Raw genomic sequence first — 22688 nt, forward strand, 5'->3', positions numbered from 1 at the left:
ACATATGTGCACCAAGGGCCATGTACAGGCACATCCAGAGCAGCCTGATTCATGCAGGAAAAAACCTTGTAATACACAAGTCATTTCTTTTCCTGACCTGCTGGGGGTATAAAAGCATCGAGCCCACCATTTCCAGGTTTTTCTGTTCTCACTGACATCTCACCCCACACAGGTGGCTGAGACTAGTGATCTTTCACTGCGCCGCCAGGAGACACAAGGAAGGCAACGGGAAACCAGAGGCTTCTTCCCCCGCCAACATCCTTATTTCATTTACATTCTTTGCACTACTTTTTTACTACTTTGGGGATAAATCAAGGTACACACAATCTTGACTCAAATCTATTCTCATCCATCTTTGAACCTGGACCAGACTCTATAATCTGTCCTTGCTCACATGCTTCATGGGTACAAGGAACTTTAAAGTGGTAGGCATTATTTTTTCACTTTATCTATCAGGATTATTCTCTTGCCTCTCTGTATTTTTGCCAGAGCACCATCCCAATGGGCCTTGTAATACAGCTATTTGAGTGTGGGTTTGGGGTCCTTTATTAAATTGTAATTTCCTTCAGGAAGATTACTAAATGTTGTATCCTTAAGGACATGTCTTGCCTATGGTGGGTTGCACAGTGCATGTCTGATACATTAAAATCCCTGATTTAGAGGAGATGCACCTTCAGAGAGTAGAATGGCCAGCGGCTCCCTCACATGCTGATACCCTTAGATTGTTTAATATCTCTAAGCATCATCAAATGAGAATCATAATACTTTCATATCCCAGAGGTGCTGTGCATTTTAAATGAAATAGCACGGGAAAGTGCCTGACATAAAGATGTCTCTTAAGAAATGTTAATGTACTTCCTTTTCTACCCTTTCCTCAGCGTTCCCTTCAAAAGGAGGTCAAATAAGATCCATCTTCCATCTTTCTGGAGAAAGAAATTTAAACTGTATCAGCTGGTGCCCTGGAGGAGGCTGCTTCGTGGATGTTTCCGCTTAGGAAGGAAAGTATGGAGAGGGATAGCAGAAGTCAGGTCACTCTGGAAATCAGAATGCAACAGCTAGGGAGTGACAGCAGGAGAAATGCATAGAAAAGGGAGTTACCTTAAGACTGGAATTCCACAGGACAGCCAGAGACCTTCTAGAACTGTTAGAAATGTAGTGTGGTCAAGCCTCAGCAGCCCTTTCTTCTTAACCGTCTTTAACAGACAACCGCTTTTCCTAAAAGGTCTCAGACCAGGTAGGAATTTGGGGAACACCACCACCATGAACCTGTGTTTCTCTAATATGCCCCGGGCGTTGGGCCAGGGGCTGAGGATGAGCAAGGGAACAGAACAGAGGTGCTTTGCACCGAGGTGGTTACTGGAGCGCTAGGACAGGAAGGAGGGGCAGAGAAGGCTTCCCGGGGAGGGTGCATAAGGGGCGTCCCAGGCAGAGCGTCGCCACCGTCTGGTGTAAAAACCGGCATCCCAGCCTCTTCGGGCCGCCTGCCTTGCCATTTTCCTCCAGCTCCCATTCATTGCTTCCAAAGAAGGGAAGGGACTTGCCTCGTTTTAATTCCATTCTCCTCTATCCCAGAGACCCTAGGGCGGGGGCGACGAAAATGAGTGGTACTCTGAGTCAGAAACTTGTGAAGGGGGCGCGGGAGCCGGCAGCGGGTTGGGAGTGACGCGAGGGAGGCCGGGGGCGGGGAGGTGACGCGCGCGGGGACCTCGCCGCCTCAGCCCACGTGTCCGCGAGATTTAAAAGTTGGCAGAGCGCGGGTGGGTCAGTCTGGCGGCCGAACTGGGCGAACAGCGCGCCAGGGACGCAGAGGCTCAGCCAGAGCATCGCTTGGAGCGCGGGCTGGTGCAGTGCAGGGTCCCGGGATGCTGCGAGCCGCGAGCCGCCGCCCCGGGCCGCCCCCCGGTCAGGTGGCCGCTGCGTCCCCGCTCCTGCTGCTACTACTGCTGTCTTGTTGCGCGGACACCTGCGGAGGTAAGCCGACCCCGCGCCTGCCAGGGTACCCGCGCCACCGCCTGGTCCCGCGCCGCTCCTCCCCGCTGTGATCGCCGCGCTCTCTTCCCTCCCTTTCTTGCCTCTTCTCTTGGCTTCTGGGATTTTCCACCCCCTCGTGCCGCAGGGCTCCCCAGGTTCTCGCTCTTAATCACAGGAGCGGGTCGGCGCCCCAGGGCAGCCAGCGGCGCAGGTGCCAGTGGCCGGGCTCGAGCGCGGACCTGGGCCTGGCCTAAATCCCCAGGCCGGGCAGCCTGAGGTCGGTGGAAACTTGTAGGGCTCCCTCGGGTAATGGGAGTTAAAACAGTGAAAATGAAAATGCTTTTCCTTTGACTGCAATCACTGGAGGGGATTGACGGTGAAGCAAAACTAGAGTAGGTTTGATACTTCCCCTGCTGATGCGAGGTCAACTTGCAAAGTGCGCAACTTCCTTGGTAAGTGATCTGTTCAGACAATCATGAGCAATAACATGCCCCGTTCTGGCCGTATCGAAGGGGAAAGAGTCAGCTCTGTGCCTCGTAGGTTTTCAGGGACCAGATCAGGAAAAGGAATAGAGGCCTTCTTACAATGCGGAGTTGGAGAAGCAAATGTGCAAGCCGGGCTTTCAGTCAGTGCTACAGCTAAAGCCAGTGAAGGCAGATGTGGTTTGATAACAGTAGGGACTTCCTGAGCTTTGCTTAGAGGAAAGGTGTGGGAAAAGCAAAAGCAAGGTCAGGAAGGGGTGTCTGAAGCTTGGGAGACAGTGTAGAGCAGATGCAACTTGTTCCAGTGGAGAGATCACTTCCCTGTTCCCTTAAGGTTACCTTTCCAGGTACCTTGAGGGGACCATCCCTCATCTCCCAGCTCTGAGCCAGGGCCCCTCCAGCGCCAGCCACTGACCTACTAAGATCATGAATTTTCTAGCTTCTCAGCAGGTCTTCTTAGTTTCCCTCTGCTCTCCTTCCTGTCAGTAGGATAAACGAGGGCTGACTTTCATCATTGCTCAGAATGTTAGGGACTTGAAACCATAACTGTGGGGACCTTTCTTAGCATGTAGCCCAGCCCTCAGTTAGAGGTGGGGGAACTGAAACTATTATTCTTTTCCTAATTTTTTTTTTTTTTTTTTTTTTTGCTGTCCTTTCATTGTTTTCCCCCTTTCCTTAAGGAATTGGAGATGTAGGGAGGTGGGGACACCCGTGCTTGAAAAGTAAGGTAATTTGGCTATGAAATCTAAGCAGTCAGAAGCTAGGAGACCTAAACCTTCTCCATCACTTATTCAGCAGTGCTACAGCATGACTTATGCAAAGTAATATTAATCTTTTTCAATTTTAAATTTGTTATTGGTAAAATTAGTTTGGTAGTTTTTATCTACCTTATTAAGGAAGCAGATAATCATAGTTTAATTTTTTTCCTCTGTAAAGCAAATGTACTTTCCATGCATGTTACGTACTATATGCTTGCAGTGATTTTTGCATCAGTGGGAGGTAACTTCTTTTTGTGGGGGGAGGCAGGGAAATTTTCAGGCTTCTGGTGATTGAGCAGAAACTATAGAAAGCAGCAGCTGATTTCTAAAAAAGGCAAGTCTTGGGTTTTATTTTCAAAAGAGCATATCATGTGGTTGACCAGTCATCTCATAAATATCCCCAATATTTCTCAAGCAAAGGGATGAGATACCTCTTTCCCTACTACCCTTTTCTGTCTTCTTTCCCCTTCAGATCTGCTCTTGATACCAAAAAATTAATTTTATCTCTCTAAAAATGTGATGGGGAGGGAAGAGGGTGAATTTATCCTAGTATGATCTGCCCTGGTGATCTGCCCTAGTCCTGAGCCCCTAAAGATAGCACTGGAGGGGAAGCATGACATACATAAGCAAAACTGGGAGATAATCTACCAAGATTAATCATTACGCAACATGCAAGTGGATGTATTGAAAAACAACAAAGCAAATGCCACAATGCCAGAGGAAAAAAAAATCTTGTCAATAAGTGCAACATCCTTGGCAAAAATGAGTTAGCAGAGCATAAAATAGCAATGGGAAGATAAAGGACCAGCCACAGATTCGGTGGCTGGAAATGGTTTACTATTCAGAGAACATTAAAATAAAGGACATTTCCTGAAAGAGGGGCACATCTGTATATCTGCAACAAACTGTCACTTGATGTGGCCTCTGACAATAAGTGATAAAGCGCCCAAGACTAAATTAAGAAGTGTCTTTTCCTACTCAGACCCCTATTCATGGAATAATTCTTAAAATTCAGTCAGCAGTAACAGTTTCTGACTTCCAAACACTACACTAGTTAAGTACTAGCAATGAGAAAAGAAAATTGATACCACTTTTAGAATAATCAAGTCTGTTTTTCTTTCTCTTACACATGGTATATTTACAGATCACAAGTTGTCTATCCATATTATTTGCATTAGTTAGATTGTACAGTATAAGACTAAAGATTTCACTTAACTAGATAGTGTGAAGTATAAATATCTTGAAACTGATTGATCAAAAACAATGCAGTTTTTAGGCTGTAGATGACAGTGGCACTGTCCCTGACAATACTTGGGAAAGTATCTAGTATGGCTATTTGATTAGTATAAAGCCCACATCTGGGGTATCTTGCGAGGAAAATCACATCAACGTTAGTTAACAAATAGACAAAGGGGGAAAATTTTTCCCTTATGTTTGGAATTCAGTCATAGGCTATTAATGGTTTTCTATAAATTATAGATAAACATTTTGAAATTTTGGCTTCTCTAACCTTTTTACCCTGAGACTGTGTTTTGTGTAAGAGCCACAAAGTACCCCTTTTTGATTATATAAGTGCTTGGGACTAGGTTAGACATAATGGCAATTTTGGTGTGACCCATGCAAGCTTGGGGACATGGAAGGAGGCAAACTCTCCATGCTCTTGGTAAGGCAGTGGGGAGGGGGAGCTTCCACTTTTACTGGAGGATGGGAGTTCGTCAGGAGAAGAAATAATATGAAACTGTATTCTTTAAACAGGAATGCCCTGTCAAACAGAGATTAACCATGGTATCTTGAGTGGAGAAATCAGAAGTACAGGCAGGTGAAGACTGAATCCAACAAGTGGAATTCCTTGTGTATTTCCCTGCATCATACTTGACTCTGGTTCTCATCAATCAAATACTGCTCTCTCCCTCCATTCCTCTTTCTTTTACCTTCCTATTTTTCAAAGCTGTGCACTCTTAGTAAAAACGGATGAGTAATGCATCCAAGCTGTAAGGAATGGGCCTATGGATTTTAGATTTTTTTCATGACAACATTCGTATCCCCCTTTTGGAAATATTCAGACTTGTTAAAAAGGTTACACCTAAAATGTTTATTTGAGCTCCCTAGTTCTGTCAAATAAGAGGCATCCTCTGTTTCTTTCTACAATGCGGCGCTCACTCCCCCTGTCTATTCACTGTTATTCATGCACCAGCAGCATCGGTATCAGGTATCACCGGGCAGCTTGCTAGAAATGCAGACTCTTGGGCCTGTCCCCCAGTGACTGAATCAGAAGCTCATTTAAGTAAGATCACCAGGTGTTTTGCATGAAAATTTGAGAAGCACAGCTTTATCCCTTCCTGAAAACAGAATCAGCTCAGAGTAATACCCACCAGACAACAGTGACTTTGGGATATACATTTGTGCTAGGGTGGGAAATATTTAATTGAGAAGTGTGTAAGTTCATTTGTCCACCTTGAATAGCTGTCCCATGAAAGGGGATTCAAACAAATCAACTCTCTACTATGGACTACATGAGCTCTGTAAGTTACTTCTATTGCTGGGTACAGATAATGTAGCTAAATACTATTACTATTATTAGAACATAGATTAAATACTAGCACAAATTTTTGTGCACTCAAGGCAAGACTTATCTGAAAAGTGGTAGAATTAGAAAAAAAAAAATTTGTCAGGATTTGGAGTCTGGTTTGAAATCTGCTTCTGCTATGTATATATTTTGGTGATCTGAGACAAATTACTTAATCTTTCCTTCCTTCAATTTCCTCATCTTAAAATGGGAGTAAGTAGAATAGCTAATTTAAAAGGTTGCTATGAAGGTTAAAGGACATGATACATTTTCTTTTCTTTTATTTTATTATTATTATTTTTTTTACTTCTACAGACAAGTTTATTGACCTAGATTGAACATTTTAGAAAAACATTTTCTAAATGTTTACTGTAATGTATAGTTAATTTTCCCAATGGTAGTTAACCCTGGATTTTACAACTAAGCCTATGATTTTGTTACCAAATGTAATGAAAAGCTTTTAAAACCCTTTAACAATCAATGATATAAGTTTCACATTCTCCTGAATATATAAATTTGCTATAATTCACTTCTACTGATAAAGTTTGTATTGTTTCTAAGAGACCTTAACTTTTTATTTTCTGGAACATATTATCATTAGTCACAAATAATCTTATTTTTTTCTGGTGATAAGAATGAATAGCAGGAGCAGCATTTGTGAAACCAAATCTAATATGAAACTGACTCTTTCTTGTGAGTAAATTTGAATTTTGAAACAGTAAAACAATAAGGTTTAATATAAAGCAAAATAAATTTTTTATGTTTATGATCTGCCAATTTCCCAGAAAAAGTTTTGTGGTGACTTTAGTTATATACCAGATACATTAAAATCACCAGTGGACAACACATCTTTTATTCAGGTGCCATCTGAAAGTTTTAAAAATTTGTTGACTTAATATCACTGAACTGTCCACTTTAAAATGGTTAAAATGATAAATTTTCTGTTTTGTGTATTTTACCACAATTTTTAAAAAATGTGTTGTTTGACGATTTTTAGGTTTTATAAAGGTATTGTATTAGCATAACAATGAAAAATTTAAAAGACTGCCTCTAATCTCATTACCCTATCAAGCAATATTTACATTTTTATTTTCTCTTCCTGTTGTCTAAAAACATAATTCCACATAGCTTCAATATAATTTTCCATTCTTATCTTTTCATACTAAATTTAAATTTTATGATTCATAGTTATACTTTTTAACATTGTATTCACAAGGTTTCATTGAGTTGGTCATTTTTTTTTTCAAGGTAACAGTAGTGTTTTATTTTTTTTAAATTGCACACATGTCTATAAACCTAATAAATAGGTTTTCTCTATTTTTTTTTATACAGCAGGTTCTTATTAGTCATCAATTTTATGCACATCAGTGTATACATGTCAATCCCAATCGCCCAATTCATCCCACCACCACCACACCCCCAGCCGCTTTCCCACCTTGGTGTCCATACGTTTGTTCTCTACATCAGTGTCTCTATTTCTGCCCTGCAAACCAGTCCATCTGTACCATTTTCTAGGTTCCACATATATGCGTTAATATACGATATTTGTTTTTCTCTTTCTGACTTACTTCACTCTGTATGACAGTCTCTAGATCCATCCACGTCTCAACAAATGACCCAATTTCGTTCCTTTTTATGGCTGAGTAATATTCCATTGTATACATGTACCACAACTTCTTTATCCATTCATCTGTCAATGGGCATTTAGGTTGCTTCCATGACCTGGCTATTGTAAATAGTGCTGCAATGAACATTGGGGTGCATGTGTCTTTTTGAATTGTGGTTTTCTCTGGGTATATGCCCAGTAGTGGGATTGCTGGGTCATATGGTAGTTCTATTTTTAGTTTTTTAAGGAACCTCCGTACTGTTCTCCATAGTAGCTGTATCAGTTTACATTCCCACCAACAGTGCAAGAGGGTTCCCTTTTCTCCACACCCTCTCCAGCATTTGTTGTTTGTAGATTTTCTGATGAAGCCCATTCTAACTGGTGTGAGGTGATACCTCATTGTAGTTTTGATTTGCATTTCTCTAATAATTAGTGATGCTGAGCAGCTTTTCATGTGCTTCTTGGCCATCTGTATGTCTTCTTTGGAGAAATGTCTATTTAGGTCTTCTGCCCATTTTTGGATTGGGTTGTTTGTTTTTTTTAATATTGAGCTGCATGAGCTGTTTATATATTTTGGAGATTAATCCTTTGTCCGTTGATTCCTTTGCAAATATTTTGTCCCATTCTGAGGGTTGTCTTTTCGTCTTGTTTATGGTTTCCTTTGCTGTGCAAAAGCTTTGAAGTTTCATTAGGTCCCCTTTGTTTATTTTTGTTTTTATTTCCATTACTCTAGGAGGTGGATCACAAAAGATCTTGCTGTGATTTATGTCAAAGAGTGTTCTTCCTATGTTTTCCTCTAAGACTTTGATAGTGTCTGGCCTTACATTTAGGTCTCTAATCCATTTTGAGTTTATTTTTGTGTATTGTGTTAGGGAGTGTTCTAATTTCATTATTTTACATGTAGCTGTCCAGTTTTCCCAGCACCACTTATTGAAGAGACTGTCTTTTCTCCATTGTATATCCTTGCCTCATTTGTCATAGGTTAGTTGACCATAGGTGCGTGGGTTTATCTCTGGGCTTTCTATCTTGTTCCATTGATCTATGTTTCTGTTTTTGTGCCAGTACCATATTGTCTTGATTACTGTAGCTTTGTAGTATAGTCTGAAGTCAGGGAGTCTGATTCCTCCAGCTCCGTTTTTTTTCCCTCAAGACCGCTTTGGCTATTCGGGGTCTTTTGTGTCTCTGTACAAATTTTAAGATTTTTTGTTCTAGTTCCGTAAAAAATGCCATTGGTAATTTGATAGGGATTGCGTTGAATCTGTAGATTGCTTTGGGTGGTATAGTCATTTTCACAATATTGATTCTTCCAATCCAAGAACATGGTGTATCTCTCCATCTGTTGGTATCGTCTTTAATTTCTTTCATCAGTGTCTTATAGTTTTCTGCATACAGGTCTTTTGTCTCCCTAGGTAGGTTTATTCCTAGGTATTTTATTATTTTTGTTGCAGTGGCAAATGGGAGTGTTTCCTTAATTTCTCTTTCAGATTTTTCGTCATTAGTGTATAGGAATGCAAGAGATTTATGTGCATTAATTTTGTCTCCTGCTACTTTACCAAATTCATTGATTAGCTCTAGTAGTTTTCTGGTGGCATCTTTAGGATTCTCTATGTATAGTATCATAAAGGACATGATACATTTTAATGCTTAGCATAGAGCTTGGCATCAAGTAACTGCTCAATCAGTATTAGTAGGTGCTATCTTTATTTTTAAAAACTTCTCTATTTTTTTAATTATTTGATTTAGGTGTGGTTGAAATCTTAGACAAATTTATAGTCTTCTACTAAAGGATGTTTTCTTGATTTTAGTAAAGGTAAATGTATACATATAAAGAAAACCAGTAATTACATTTAATATTTATAATTTATATAGCATGAATTAAAAAATTAAACCTATGAAGAAAATATTATTTTGGAGGATGTAGGCTAGTTAAAATTTTATTTCAATAATAATTAAGGCCTTACCAAGTAATTCATTTTTAAAAAATCTTGATTGAGATACAGTTTATGTACAATAAAATTTATCTCTTTTAAGTATACAACTCAGTGATTTTTTTTTAACATCTTTATTGGAGTATAATTGCTTTATAATGTTGTGCTAGTTTCTGCTGTATAACAAAGCAAATCAGCTATAAGTATACATATATCCCCATATGCCTTCCCTCTTGCGTCTCCCTCCCACTCTCCCTATCCCACCCCTCTAGGTGGTCACAAAGCACCAAGCTGATCTCCCTGTGCTATGTGGCTGCTTCCCACTAGCTATCTGTTTTACATTTGGTAGTGTATATATGTCAATGCCACTCTCTCACTTTGTCCCAGTTTACCCTTCCCCTTCCCCGTGTCCTCAAGTCCATTCTCCACGTCTGCGTCTTTATTCTTGTCCTGCCCCTAGGTTCTCAAAACCATTTTTTTTTTTTAGATTCCATATATATGTGTTAGCATACGGTATTTGTTTTTCTCTTTCTGACTTACTTCACTCTGTATGACAGTCTCTAGGTCCATCCACCTCACTACAAATAACTCAGTTTCATTTCATTTTATGGCTAAGAAATATTCCATTGTATATATGTAGTACATCTTCTTCATCCATTCGTCTGTCTATGGACATTTAGGTTGCTTCCATGACCTGGCTATTGTAAATAGTGCTGCAATGAACATTGTGGTACATGTCTCTTTTTGAATTATGGTTTTCTCTGGGTATATGCCCAGGAGTGGGATTGCTGGGTCATATGGTAGTTCTATTTTTAGTTTTCTCAGGAACCTCCATACTGTTCTCCATAGTGGCTGTATCAATTTACATTCCCGCCAGCAGTGCAGGAGGGTTCCCTTTTCTCCACACCTGCTCCAGCATGTATTGTTTGTAGATTTTTTGATGAGGGCCATTCTGACTGGTGTGAGGTGATACCTCATTGTAGTTTTTATTTACATTTCTCTAATGATTAGTGATGTTGAGCATTCTTTCATGTGTTTGTTGGCAACCTGTATATCTTCTTTGGAGAAATGTCTATTTAGGTCTTCTGCCCATTTTTGGATTGGGTTGTTTGTTTTTTTGATATTGAGCTGCATGAGCTGCTTGTATAGTTTGGAGATTAATCCTTCGTCAGTTGCTTCGTTTGCAAATATTTTCTCCCATTCTGAGAGTTTTCTTTTCGTCTTGTTTATGGTTTCCATTGCTGTGCAAAAGCTTTTAAGTTTCCTTAGGTCCCATTTGTTTATTTTTGTTTTTATTTCCATTTCTCTAGGAGGTGGGTCGAAAAGGATCTTGCTGTGATTTATGTCATAGAGTGTTCTGCCTATGTTTTCCTCTAAGACTTTGATAGTGTCTGGCCTTACATTTAGGTCTTTAATCCAGTTTGAGTTTATTTCTGTGTACAGTGTTAAGGAGTGTTCTAATTTCATTCTGTTACATGTAGCTGTCCAGTTTTCCCAGCACCGCTTATTGAAGAGACTGTCTTTTCTCCATTGTATATTCTTGCCTCCTTTATCAAAGATAAGGTGACCATATGTGCATGGGTTTATCTCTGGGCTTTCTAGCCTATTCCATTAATCTATATTTCTGTTTTTGCGCCAGTATCATACTGTCTTGATTACTGTAGCTTTGTAGTATAGTCTGAAGTCAGGGAGCCTGATTCCTCCAGCTCCGTTTTTCTTTCTCAAGATTGCTTTAACTCTTCGGGGTCTTTTGTGTTTCCATACAAATTGTGAAATTTTTTGTTCTAGTTCTGTGAAAAATGCCATTGGTAGTTTCATAGAGATTGCACTGAATCTGTAGATTGCTTTGGGTAGTATAGTCATTTTCACAATGTTGATTCTTCCAATACAAGAACATGGTATATCTCTCCATCTGTTGGTATCGTCTTTAATTTCTTTCATCAGTGTCTTATAGTTTTCTGCATACAGGTCTTCTGTCTCCCTAGGTAGGTTTATTCCTAGGTATTTTATTCCTTTTGTTGCAGTGGTAAATGGGAGTGTTTCCTTAATTTCTCTTTCAGATTATTCATCATTAGTGTATAGGAATGCAAGAGATTTCTGTGCATTAATTTTGTCTCCTGCTACTTTACCAAATTCATCGATTAGCTCTATTAGTTTTCTGGTAGCATCTTTAGGATTCTCTATTTATAGTATCATCATCTGCAAACAGTGACAGCTTTACTTCTTCTTTTCTGATTTGGATTCCTTTTATTTCTTTTTCTTCTCTGATTGCTGTGGCTAAAACTTCCAAACCTATGTTGAATAACAGTGGTGAGATTGGGCAACCTTGTCTTATTCCTGATCCTAGTGGAAATGGTTTTAGTTTTTCACCATTGAGAATGATGTTGGCTGTGGGTTTGTCATATATGGCCTTTATTATGTTGCAACTCAGTGATTTTTAAGTAGACTTAAGGAGTTGGGCAGTCATTTGCCTATTAATGTTTTCTTTAATGTATTGATTTGAAAGAGTTCTATATTATAAGGATATTTACCATCACATTTTATTAAATATGTTTCATACATTTCGGGAGTTTTCATTTGTCTTTTAATTTAAATTAATTTGTGATTTATGGTAAAATAAGTTAGGATGAAGGTGGTCAAAAGGTACAAACTTCCAGTTATAAGATGAATAAGTACTAGGGATGTAACATACAACATGATGACTGTAGTGAACACTGCTCTGTGGTATATTTGAAAGTTAAGACAGTATATTCTGAGAGTTCTCATCACAAGGAAAAAAAACATTTTTTTTTTGGGTATCTATATGAGGTGATGGATATTAACTAAATTTATTGTGATAATCATTTCACAATATCTGTAAGTCAAATCATTATGCTGTATACCTTAAACTTATTCAGTGCTGTATGTCAATTACATCTTCGTAAAACTGGGAAGAAAAGAAACAGAAGAAAAAAATGATCCTCACTCATCATAGTTAATGTGCTACAACATCATACCATTTACATAAATTTTATCTGATACTTCATCATCCAAATTCTATTTCAGGATCACACTAGCAATACCCTGGAGGCATTGTCTTACTTGAAAAATGTTATTTCAGTTAGTTGAATATCATTCTTTACAAGATTTAAGTCAAACAAGGTTCAGCACTATATCCAAACCAAAATAGATGTGTCTGTAATAAATTTCTGCCCCTGCATTATTCATACATAGTGGCATAGATGATTCTTCAAGCGTTCTGAATTAAGTACAATGGATTTCTCACTTTTTTATGTTCTGCCGTATAAGCCTTTTTGTACTTTTACTTCTCCTTAACAAATAAAGTGTTGTTTCATCTCCACCAAAAAAAAAAAAAAAAAGTTGTGCAGCTATCACAACAATACAATTTTCCATCACCCCCCAAAGATCTGTTATGTCCATTTGCAGTCAATCCGCATTCCTACCCTCAGCCCCAAGCAACCACTAGTCTTTCTATCACTATAGGTTTGCCTTCTCTGGACATTCCATATGAATGGATTCATACAGTATTTGATCTTTTGCATCTCACTTATTTGATTTAGCATGATATGTTTGAGATTCATCTCTGTTGAAGCATATATCAGTAGTTCATTCCTTTTTATTGACAACAATTTTCCATTGTGTGGATGTACTACATTTTGTTTATCTGTTTACCAGGTGATGGACATCTGGATTGTTTCTGCTTTGAGCTTATTATGAATAATGCTGCTATGCACATTCATGTACAAGTTTTGTGTAGACATGTAAGAAATTCACTCTTGAGAGTAATGTCTTTGTAATGTTTTAAGGTTTATTTAATAATTATGTCTCTTTATACTAAGTCAGATGTTGAAATATCTAGTTGAAATAGGAGGGTAGTGATGTACAGTGAAAAATGAGAAATATCATCCAAAAGTAAATCAAAACTTTATCATCCAAAACTTTATTTTTAGGTGCTCCAATATTGCCTCAAGGATTACAGCTGGAACAAGGATTACAGTTGTGGAATGAGGTAAAGAATTATCCTTACACAAACTAGTGGAAACTTTACCCTTTTTAAAATTATCATGGTAAAGTGAAATAATGTAATTGAGCTTTGGGACAACTGTGATTTTACTGACATTCTGAATTCAAAATTATTCTCTTTATCAAGTGAAAGAAGGAAAGATGAAAAAGAAACCAAAAATACTGTAAGTGGTAAATTAAGGTGGCAGAAATATGTCCTAATAATAGAGTAATTATAATAAATATGAATGTGCTAAAATACACCCCTTAAAAGAGATTCTCAGGCTGGATTTTAAAAACAGATTTAGCAATATGATCTCTATAAGAGTCACACTTAAAGCAGAAAACGAAAAATGGCTAAGAATGGAAAGTGACATACCAAGCAAATATAAACTGCTAGAAAATTGGAGTAGCAGTCTTAATATCTGATAAAATAGAATTCAAATACACAAACCATTTTAATAGACAAAGCAGGATCTTATATACTGATAAAAGAACAACAGAGCAAAAAGATACAGCCATCATTAATATATATTAACAGAACAATCTCAAAATTTATTTAACAGTTGATAGAAATTCAGGGAAAAATAGATAAATGAACATTTGTAGTTGGAGATTTTAATATTCCTCTTTCAAAACTGATAGTTAAAGCAAATAGCACAAAAGTAGATATGTCAAAGACACAACAGTACAATTAATAAATTTGAATTTGAACTATTAGAACTATTTTTAAAAACCTGTACTAAACAGTATGAACATTCTTTTTGAGAATAATTGGGGCATTTTAAAAACAGATCATGTCTTAGAAGACAAAGAAAGTTTTCATGAGTTAGGATCCATTTTAAATGTTTTCCAATCATAATGCAATGAAGTTAGAAACTATTAACAAAAGTATAACTTAAATATCCCATCTGTTAGGAAAATAAGTGGAATTTCGGTAAATAGCCCTAGACTGAAAAAGAATGACATAAAAATATTATGAGTCAAAATTTGTATGCTACAACTAAAAGAGTAGCTAGAAAGAAATTTTAACTTCATATATATTTATCAGGAAAAAAGAAAATTTAAAAACAAATATGCTTAGCATTCAACTGAAAAATGTGGGGGAAAAGAACAACAGAGAAAATTCAAAGAAACAGGAATGAAGTAAATAATAAAAATAAGGGCAGAAATAAATATTAAAAAGAGAGAGGAGAGAACAAATCAACAATATTAACAAAATCATATGTTTGTTCTTTCAAAATGTTAATAAGCACTGGCAGTACTGATTTAAAAGGCAGGGAAGATAAAGATAAAAAAAGACATACACTGAAAAAGGGTAGATCACCAAGAAAAAGAGAGATTTAAAAAATGTTTTATACGATATTTGCTTTTCTTCTTCTGACTTACTTCACTCTGTATGACACTTTATAGGTCCATCTGTGTCTCTACAAATGACCCAATTTCATTCCTTTTTATGGCTGAGTAATATTCCATTGTATACATGTACCACATCTTCTTTATCCATCCATACCAAGGGGGAAAGTGGTGGTGTGGGAGGAATTGGGAGACTGGGATTGACACATATACATTATTGATACTATGTATAAAATAAACATCTGATGGGAACATACTGTAATAGCACAGAGAACTCTACCTAATGCACTGTGGTAACCTAAATGGGAGGGAAGTCCAAAAGAGAGGGGATATCTGTATGTTTATGGCTGATTCATTTTGTTGTGCAGTGGAGGCTAACACAACATTGTAAAGCAACCATACTCCAATAAAAATTAATAAGAAATAAAAACAGAAAAAAAATTTGAAATAAGTATTATGGACAATTGACTGGCGAAGTTTGCACAACTCAGTAAATAACACTAAAAACTAGTGAATTGTGTCATGTTGGTCTGGAGTCATCATACTGGTCTAGACAAAAATTATCAGCTAAGGGATGGACAGTGGTGGGTCATGACTTGTAATTTAAAAAGTCCGTGGCTGCAAAGGCCCTATGGAAAGACCCCTTGTTATTTGTAGCTCTGAACCAGAGAGTTCCTATATTCTGTGGTTCAGTTTGAAGGTCTGTATTCAAAACATGAACTTTAGGTCCAGTAACAAGGTAGTTAGAGTATAGATTTACTGCTTTGCCTATCAATGACATCACCCTCTAAACTGATAAAGAAAAAAACAGATTGAGGAGACTCAGTGCCCCTCTAATCTGGTGGGACTCCCATCCTGCATTAGTCCCATAAACCCACAGATCTAGGGCACATCTCAGGGAGAGAAAAGAAGGACGCTGGAAGCGGCACCTGTTCTATTACCTTAAGGCATTCTCTGCTCTAACTAGTTGAGTTATAGCCTTCATCTGAGGTAAGCTAATTCTTGCTACCGTCAGGGTTAAATTCTGACATTTATCTTGACCCACAAGCCTAATTTCTGTGTGTACATATATATTCTCTAGAAGGCTATTATATCAAGCTGTTATTTTCTTTCTAGATAAACGGGATAATAGCTTAAAAAAAAAAAACTAGTGAATTGTACACTCTAAATGGGCAAATTATACAGAATCTGAATTATATTTCAATAAGCTGTTACCCCCGCCAAAGTATTATGGACAGTTATATGGTAATAATTTTGAAAACTTAGATGAAATGAATAAATTCCTAGAAAAATATCTGATGCCAAAAAGGTGCTATAGTAATACAATAAGCACTGAAGAAACAGTTTCTTCTTTCCTTCTAATCATTGGCCAAAGGCCTCCAGTACTATGTTACACAATAAATGTAACTAAAGCTTCTCCATAGGGTATAAATTTGCTCTAGAATTTTGTTATATAACCTTTACCTAGTTAAGGAATGTCTATTCTTCTCCTATCTTCCTAAGAGTTTTGTTAATCCTAAATAAAATGTGAACTTAATCAAATATTTTATCTGCACCAATATTGAGATAAGCAATATGCCTTTTCTCCTTTAATCTATAATCATGATAATTTACATTAATAAATTTCTCGCTCTTAAACTATTAGAGCTAAGATGAGAATTTAGAAGAGTTTTGGGTATAATACCAATATACAATAATCAATAACATTTCTTTTCACTAGGAAAAAGTAACATGAAAATATTACATCATTCACAATGGCAACAAAAACTATAAGTATCTAGGAATTAACCAAAAATACACAATAGCTTATGGAGAAAAAATTAAATTTTAATAAAGGAATTAGAAGATAATGTGAATATATGGAGAGACATTCTTTACTTTTGGATGGAACAATTAATTTAATGTAATAAAAATATCAATTCTCCCTAAATTAGTCAATGTAAACCCTATAAAATCAATGCAACCCAATCGGAATTCCACTTAACTTTTTTTTTGGAAAGTTTATAAATTTAACCTAAAATTGATGTGGAAAAATAAAGGTCTACAAATGGCTAAGGAAATTTTAAATATAAAGAGCTAAGAGCCAGAACTTGCCCTACCAGATATCAAGATATACTAAGAAACTGTACTAATAAAAAAGGTATGGTGAGGGCGTAAGAATAGATGAACGAACCAGTGGAACTGAGACTAGAGCTTGGAGAGTTTAGCAGACACTGTCAGTGCCTTGTCATATCCCTTTGTCATTCACCATTCTAGCACACTCCAAACTTACTGTTTCTAATTGCAAGCACATGTGACTCTGCCTGTTTGGCCTATGCTCAGGACAGACCAGAAGTGCCTGGGACCAAATGCCCCCACCACAGGAATAGCCATCAGTTGGTGACCCAAGAGAGTAGGTGGATGAATACCTTAGCTGCCTCTCCCCTCAGGTGGGATAACTCTGAGATGTATTCTGCATTGTGTCTCAGAGTACCCCAGGCAGATTGATCCCAGTTACAATGGTGGTAACCTGCTTGATAACATACTCTTGACTGGATTCCTTCCCTTCCCTGTTTTACTTCTCCACTCTTCTACCAGTGCTTTTTGGGTTATCTTACAAATGATCTACTCATATCCACATCCTTATCTCAAGGTCTCTTTCTGGGGGAACCCAGCCTAAGACAACCTAAGACAAATGCATGTGCACATAAACTTAACTTATAATAGAAGTAACACGAAAATTCAGAGGCAAAAGGACAGATTGTTCGGCAAATGAGGGTTGAGAAACTGGCTCACTGTATAGAGAAACATAAAATTAACACCCCATACAAAGGTAGGCTCCAGGTGGATTAAAGGTCTAAACATACAGGGTAAAATTATAGAGTTAATAGGAAATATCTTTTCTATTAGGAAACCATCTTTGTGAGCTAGGAGCAGGGAAAGGCTTCTTTCCACAAATTTTAATAAGTTTTTCCATAAAAAATTTCCATAAGTTTTTCCATAAAAAACTTCTACCATAAATTATAAGGCCAAAAACATCATGATTTGAATTACATTAAAAGTAAAGATTTCTTTCAACAAAGGACTCCCTTGAAAAAATGTAAGAGCCTTGGAAAGAAGATATTGACAATGCCTAAAACTGATAAGGTATTAGTTTCTAGAATATCTAAGAAATTCTAGCTAATTGGATAAAGACAGGAATCCAAAGTAAAAATAGTCAAAGAATAGAACAATTTACAAAGAGGAAACCTAAAGACCAACGAGCATCTAAAGAGATGCTCAAATCCATTAGTAACAATGACATGAAAATTAAGACAAAAATATTGTCACTTTCTATCCGTTAGACTGGCAAAAAATTGAAATCGAGAGAATGGCAAACGTTAGCAAGGATGTAGGGTGTAGGAATCCCCATGCATTGCTGATGAGAGTATCAACTGGTGTAGCCATCTGGAAAGCCGCCTAGATACCCCTGTGGTTTAGCATGCCCTCTCCTGAGTGTGTAGCCCAAACATATTCTCCTACAGAACCATATGTGGAGGACAGATACAAGGAGGTAATGCGAGGAGTGGAGGGAACCGGCCTCGCATCACTGGGGAGTAGGTAGGCAACATGTGGTGCATGCACATTATAAATACTCTCTGGCAGTTAGGAGCAACACGCTAGAGGTATCCAGGAGCAGGGAGAGATCTTAAAGTATAGTGTTAAGTTAAAAAAAGTAAGAAAATACCATATGTGCACAGCAAACAGCAGTACAGATTTTATAAGAACATAAACAGAGGATACACGTCAAATACATTAGAAGAGCTGCTTATGGGAGGATGGTATAGGAGTATGAAATGGAAATATAAAAGGATAAATAAAGTGAGTCCAGTGATGATAGCAAGCTATGAACTGAGGAGAATACCCTTTATACCTAAGCCACCCCCTAACAAAATACATAAGGGCAAAGAAAGACAGATGATAAGGGCCAAGTACTAAAGAGTCTTAAATAGCACAGAAATTTGTAAGACTATTTTAAGGGCCTCTGCCTTGGTATATCATAATACATGCTTGAAAAATATAAGCAAGATGAAGAATAATTTAAAAACAGATATTAATGTAGAGTACAGAAACATTTAGTTTAGCTTGAAATTATATTTCTGAGGAAAATCTTTGAAAAAAACTTTTAGATGATAATGCTGGGGAAAAAACTCAAATGGAGCTGTAAAAGCACTATGCATTCTTTTATAGAAAAAGATATTTTAAGAAGATGCTAAGAACATATAGTTAAGCTTTCTGCTGGAGGTTTTAAATATTACATAGCTATTCAGATGCTAGAAACACATACTTTTCAAACCGTATACAGAGACCTAACCATTTTCAAACGGGTTCATCGATGGACTCCACAGAGTTCTCAAAAGCATTAGTGGCACTTAAAACCATTAGGGCCATAAGCTGAGTGAAGTGAACACATGCTTACCCAAAGGGAAAGTGGGAGAGCAGTGCAGCCATGCCTTTTAAAGAAAGGAGAACAAAGACTGAAAAGCTTTGCACTTATCTCCTAATTTGATTAATTGGTGTTTTTTCTTATTCTGATGTTTTTATTCAAGCCATATTGATGCACTGATTAGTGAGCCCTGAAGTTCAAGGGTCCGCTGTCCTTGGACACGGCCACCTCATACAATTTAGCAGCCTGGGCTGGGGGTGGACAGCTTTCCCCTTGAGCATGTAAAGTCTTCAGATACCTAAACATCACAACAATTTCGAGAGGGACCACTTCCTCCTACCCTACTAGAGCAAATTAAATCGCATTTGGGGGTGATACATAAAGCATTAGTCACAATTTGAAGCTTAAAACGGTATCTTTTTCGCTTTCCCTTCTCAATTGACTTCTCTTTTTTTTTCCCCACAAACTCAATGCAATTTAATTAAAGAATATTTATTGAACACTTACTTGGGGACGTTAGATAGCCCCTGCCCTCAAGAAGTTTACCACTGTCTGTGTGTTTGTATCCATGATTCTGGCTTTATATGGCATGGAAGAGGGAGCAGGTGGATGGACACAAGGGACAAATAGAATAAAACAATTCTCCCAGTATTTGTGATATATAGAGAGGATAAGTTCTGTGAACATGAAAAGGAGACATAAACGTATGCTTTTCTATCATACCGTATACCTTTGTTATTCTCTAAATTACAGAATTATATATATTAGTTCATGTTCAACTTGGAAACCAGAGGAGCTTGAGAAATTATGACTAAAGGGTATGATTATCCCCCTTCAGTTTAGTGTGAGAATGGCAATTAAATTAAATTCAACAAACAATTCTGAAACTAGAAGGGGGCCCCTGAGATGTTATGCCATAAATAGGACTCAACCTAAATCATCCCAGACAGACAAGAATCAGTACCATTTTTTCCAGTCCCGTTTTAAAAGGCCACCAAAGAAATAAATGCCATAGATAACTCTAGACACCTAGCTTAGTGCTTAACTTCTCAGCACAGTTTTTTAATGATTAGTATAAATCTCATACTACAGTTTAAGATCTTTCAAGGTTTCTTTTAAGGATAAAAGCTGAGGACGGAGCACGGGAGCCTACCTGGCTCTTTGGTGGGGCTAATTGTGGACTCTGGGAGGGCTCACGCCAAGGAGTACTTCCCAGAACTTCTGCTGCCAGTGTCCTTTTCCCCACGGTGAGCCACAGCCACCCCCTGCCTCTGCAGGAGACCCTCTAACACTAGCAGGTGGAAGCTTTAGACAAAAGCGATCACACCTCACCTCTCTACTAGTGCAGCCCATCTCAGCATCTCTCGTTGCAAAACTCATCTCTTCGCCAAAAGATAGAATCACACACAGTGCCTGTGGCCCTCTAGAACTTCCAAATAATGAGGAAAGAATTGTCAGCATGCAAATTCAGACAGTCACAAAATTTGAAACAGTTACTAATGTTGTTGGATATTTAAAAGGCTCGACATCTCCAGACCGTTATATCATAGTTGGCAGCCATCGTCATACCGCATACAGTTATAATGGACAAGAATGGGCCGGCGGCACTGCCGTCATCACAGCTTTTATCCGGGCCTTGATGTTAAGAGTCAAGAGAGGGTGGAGACCAGACCGCACTATTGTTTTCTGTTCATGGGGTGGAACAGCTTTTGGAAATATTGGCTCGTATGAATGGGGAGAGGATTTCAAGAAGGTTCTGCAGAAAAATGTTGTGGCTTATGTTAGTCTCCACAGTCCTGTAAGTGGTAACTCAAGTCTCTACTCTGTAGCTTCCCCATCTTCTTCAGCAACTGGTCGCTGAGAAAAATAATTTCAACTATTCCAGAAGAGATCAGTGCCTAGAAACAAATATCAGTTCTGTACAGATGCAAGATGATGCCGATTACTTCATCAACCATCTTGGAGTTCCCACCGTGAGGTTTACTTATGAGGACATCAAAGCATTAGAGGGTCCAAGTTTTCTCTCTGAAGGCTTTTTCCCTAAATGTGCAACAAAAATTGAAGAAATGGATCCTTTTTTCAACCTTCACGAGACCATTACCAAGATCTGGTGTACCCCCAGCAGAGCTTTGTAATAACATTCAGCAGAAAGTGCTTCACAAATGAGTGTGCAGAACAGTGGAAACAAGGTCTTTGGCAAGGCCTCCTAAACATCTCATCAAAACTCCACAGAGGGACTTCCCTGGTGGCTCAGTGGTTAAGAATCCACCTGCCGATGAGGGGCCACGGGTTCAATCCCTGGTCCGGGAAGATCCCACATGCCGCGGAGCAACTAAGCCCATGCGCCACAACTACGGAGCCTGCGTTCTAGAGCCCACGAGCCACAACTACTGAAACCCATATGCCTAGAGCCCGTGCTCCACAACAAGAGAAGCCACCGCAATGAGAAGCCCACACACCGCAAGGAAGAGTAGCCCCCACTCACCGCAACTAGAGAAAGCCAGCACGCAGCAACAAAGACCCAACGCAGCCAAAGATAAATAAATAAAATAAATTAATAAAAAAAAAAAACTCCACAGAAAGGAGCCCTCAAGATAAATTAGGAGTGTGGGATTAACATATACACACTTCTATATATAAAATAGATAATCAACAAGAACCTATTATACAGCACAGGGAACTCTACTCAGTCTTCTGTAATCACCTATATGGTAAAAGAACCTGAAAAAGAATGGATATATGTATATATATAACTGAACCACTTTGCTGTACACCTGAAACTAACATAATGTTGTAAATCAACTATATCCCAATGTAAAATAAAAATTAAATAAGTTGGCAAAAAAAAAAAAAAAAAACCAAGGACAGCTAGTTGCCAAGCATAGTTCAGTAAACCTTCACTGTAAAATAGAACTATTTTCTCATGCTGGCTTCTTGGTAGAGCACTGGAAGATGGCCCATGTTGTGTAAGACTTTTTACTTACACTCTTTGTCATTTAGCACACATGCTATTATCATGTTAATTTAGATGGTGTGATTAGATTTATATGGAGATATGATTAGATTTAAAGAACCACATAGCAGGGTGCTCCTTAATTTTGAGGCCATTCTTTAGTCACTACTCACGTTTCTCAGGCTGAATAATACCAGAAGTTTTTCCATTCAATGTTTGAAGCATCTTTATGCTCTGATGATCCCTACTGACTGTTAATGGGGATGTATATCCCTGTGCCTGGGGGTGAATCTTGGGGAAATCCCAATTCCAGGACTTCCTTAGATAGTTTAAAAGGCTCCTGCCTCCCAAATCCAGAGTCCTGAACAGTCATGGAACTTGAATTAATGTTACATAGGTAACTTGACTTCGTAAAATCTGCTTTCCATTTTTCGCTATCTTCTCTCTGTTTCCAAGATGTAACTGGCATTTTTGTTTTCTACAGATAGATGATGCTTGTTTGTCTTTCCTGTCCATGGATCCTCTGCCTCAGGTAATTCAAATGGAGGTGTTTCATAGTGATGTAAGCATTTGTGTCATGCTGAAATACTCCATCTCTCCCTTTGGACCCATCATTATTTTATGGACTTACTAAAATGTCAACATATTAGAAATTATTACA

The 22688-nt window shown here is 38.0% G+C and overlaps 1 protein-coding gene across 1 annotated transcript in view; it reads left to right on the top strand.

Moving 5' to 3' along the window:
• The first annotated feature begins 1680 nt into the window (after positions 1-1680).
• The window catches only part of NMU (neuromedin U), a 40260-nt gene continuing 19252 nt past the window's right edge, over positions 1681-22688 (top strand). Inside the window, exons 1-3 of the mRNA XM_036853889.1 lie at positions 1681-1971; positions 13262-13320; positions 22512-22559. Coding sequence (XP_036709784.1) covers positions 1863-1971; positions 13262-13320; positions 22512-22559 — 216 coding nt within the window. The 5' untranslated portion in view covers positions 1681-1862. The remainder of the gene's footprint in view (positions 1972-13261; positions 13321-22511; positions 22560-22688) is intronic.

Source organism: Balaenoptera musculus, chromosome 5 (assembly GCF_009873245.2).
Source record: "Balaenoptera musculus isolate JJ_BM4_2016_0621 chromosome 5, mBalMus1.pri.v3, whole genome shotgun sequence".
Lineage (NCBI taxonomy): Eukaryota > Metazoa > Chordata > Mammalia > Artiodactyla > Balaenopteridae > Balaenoptera > Balaenoptera musculus.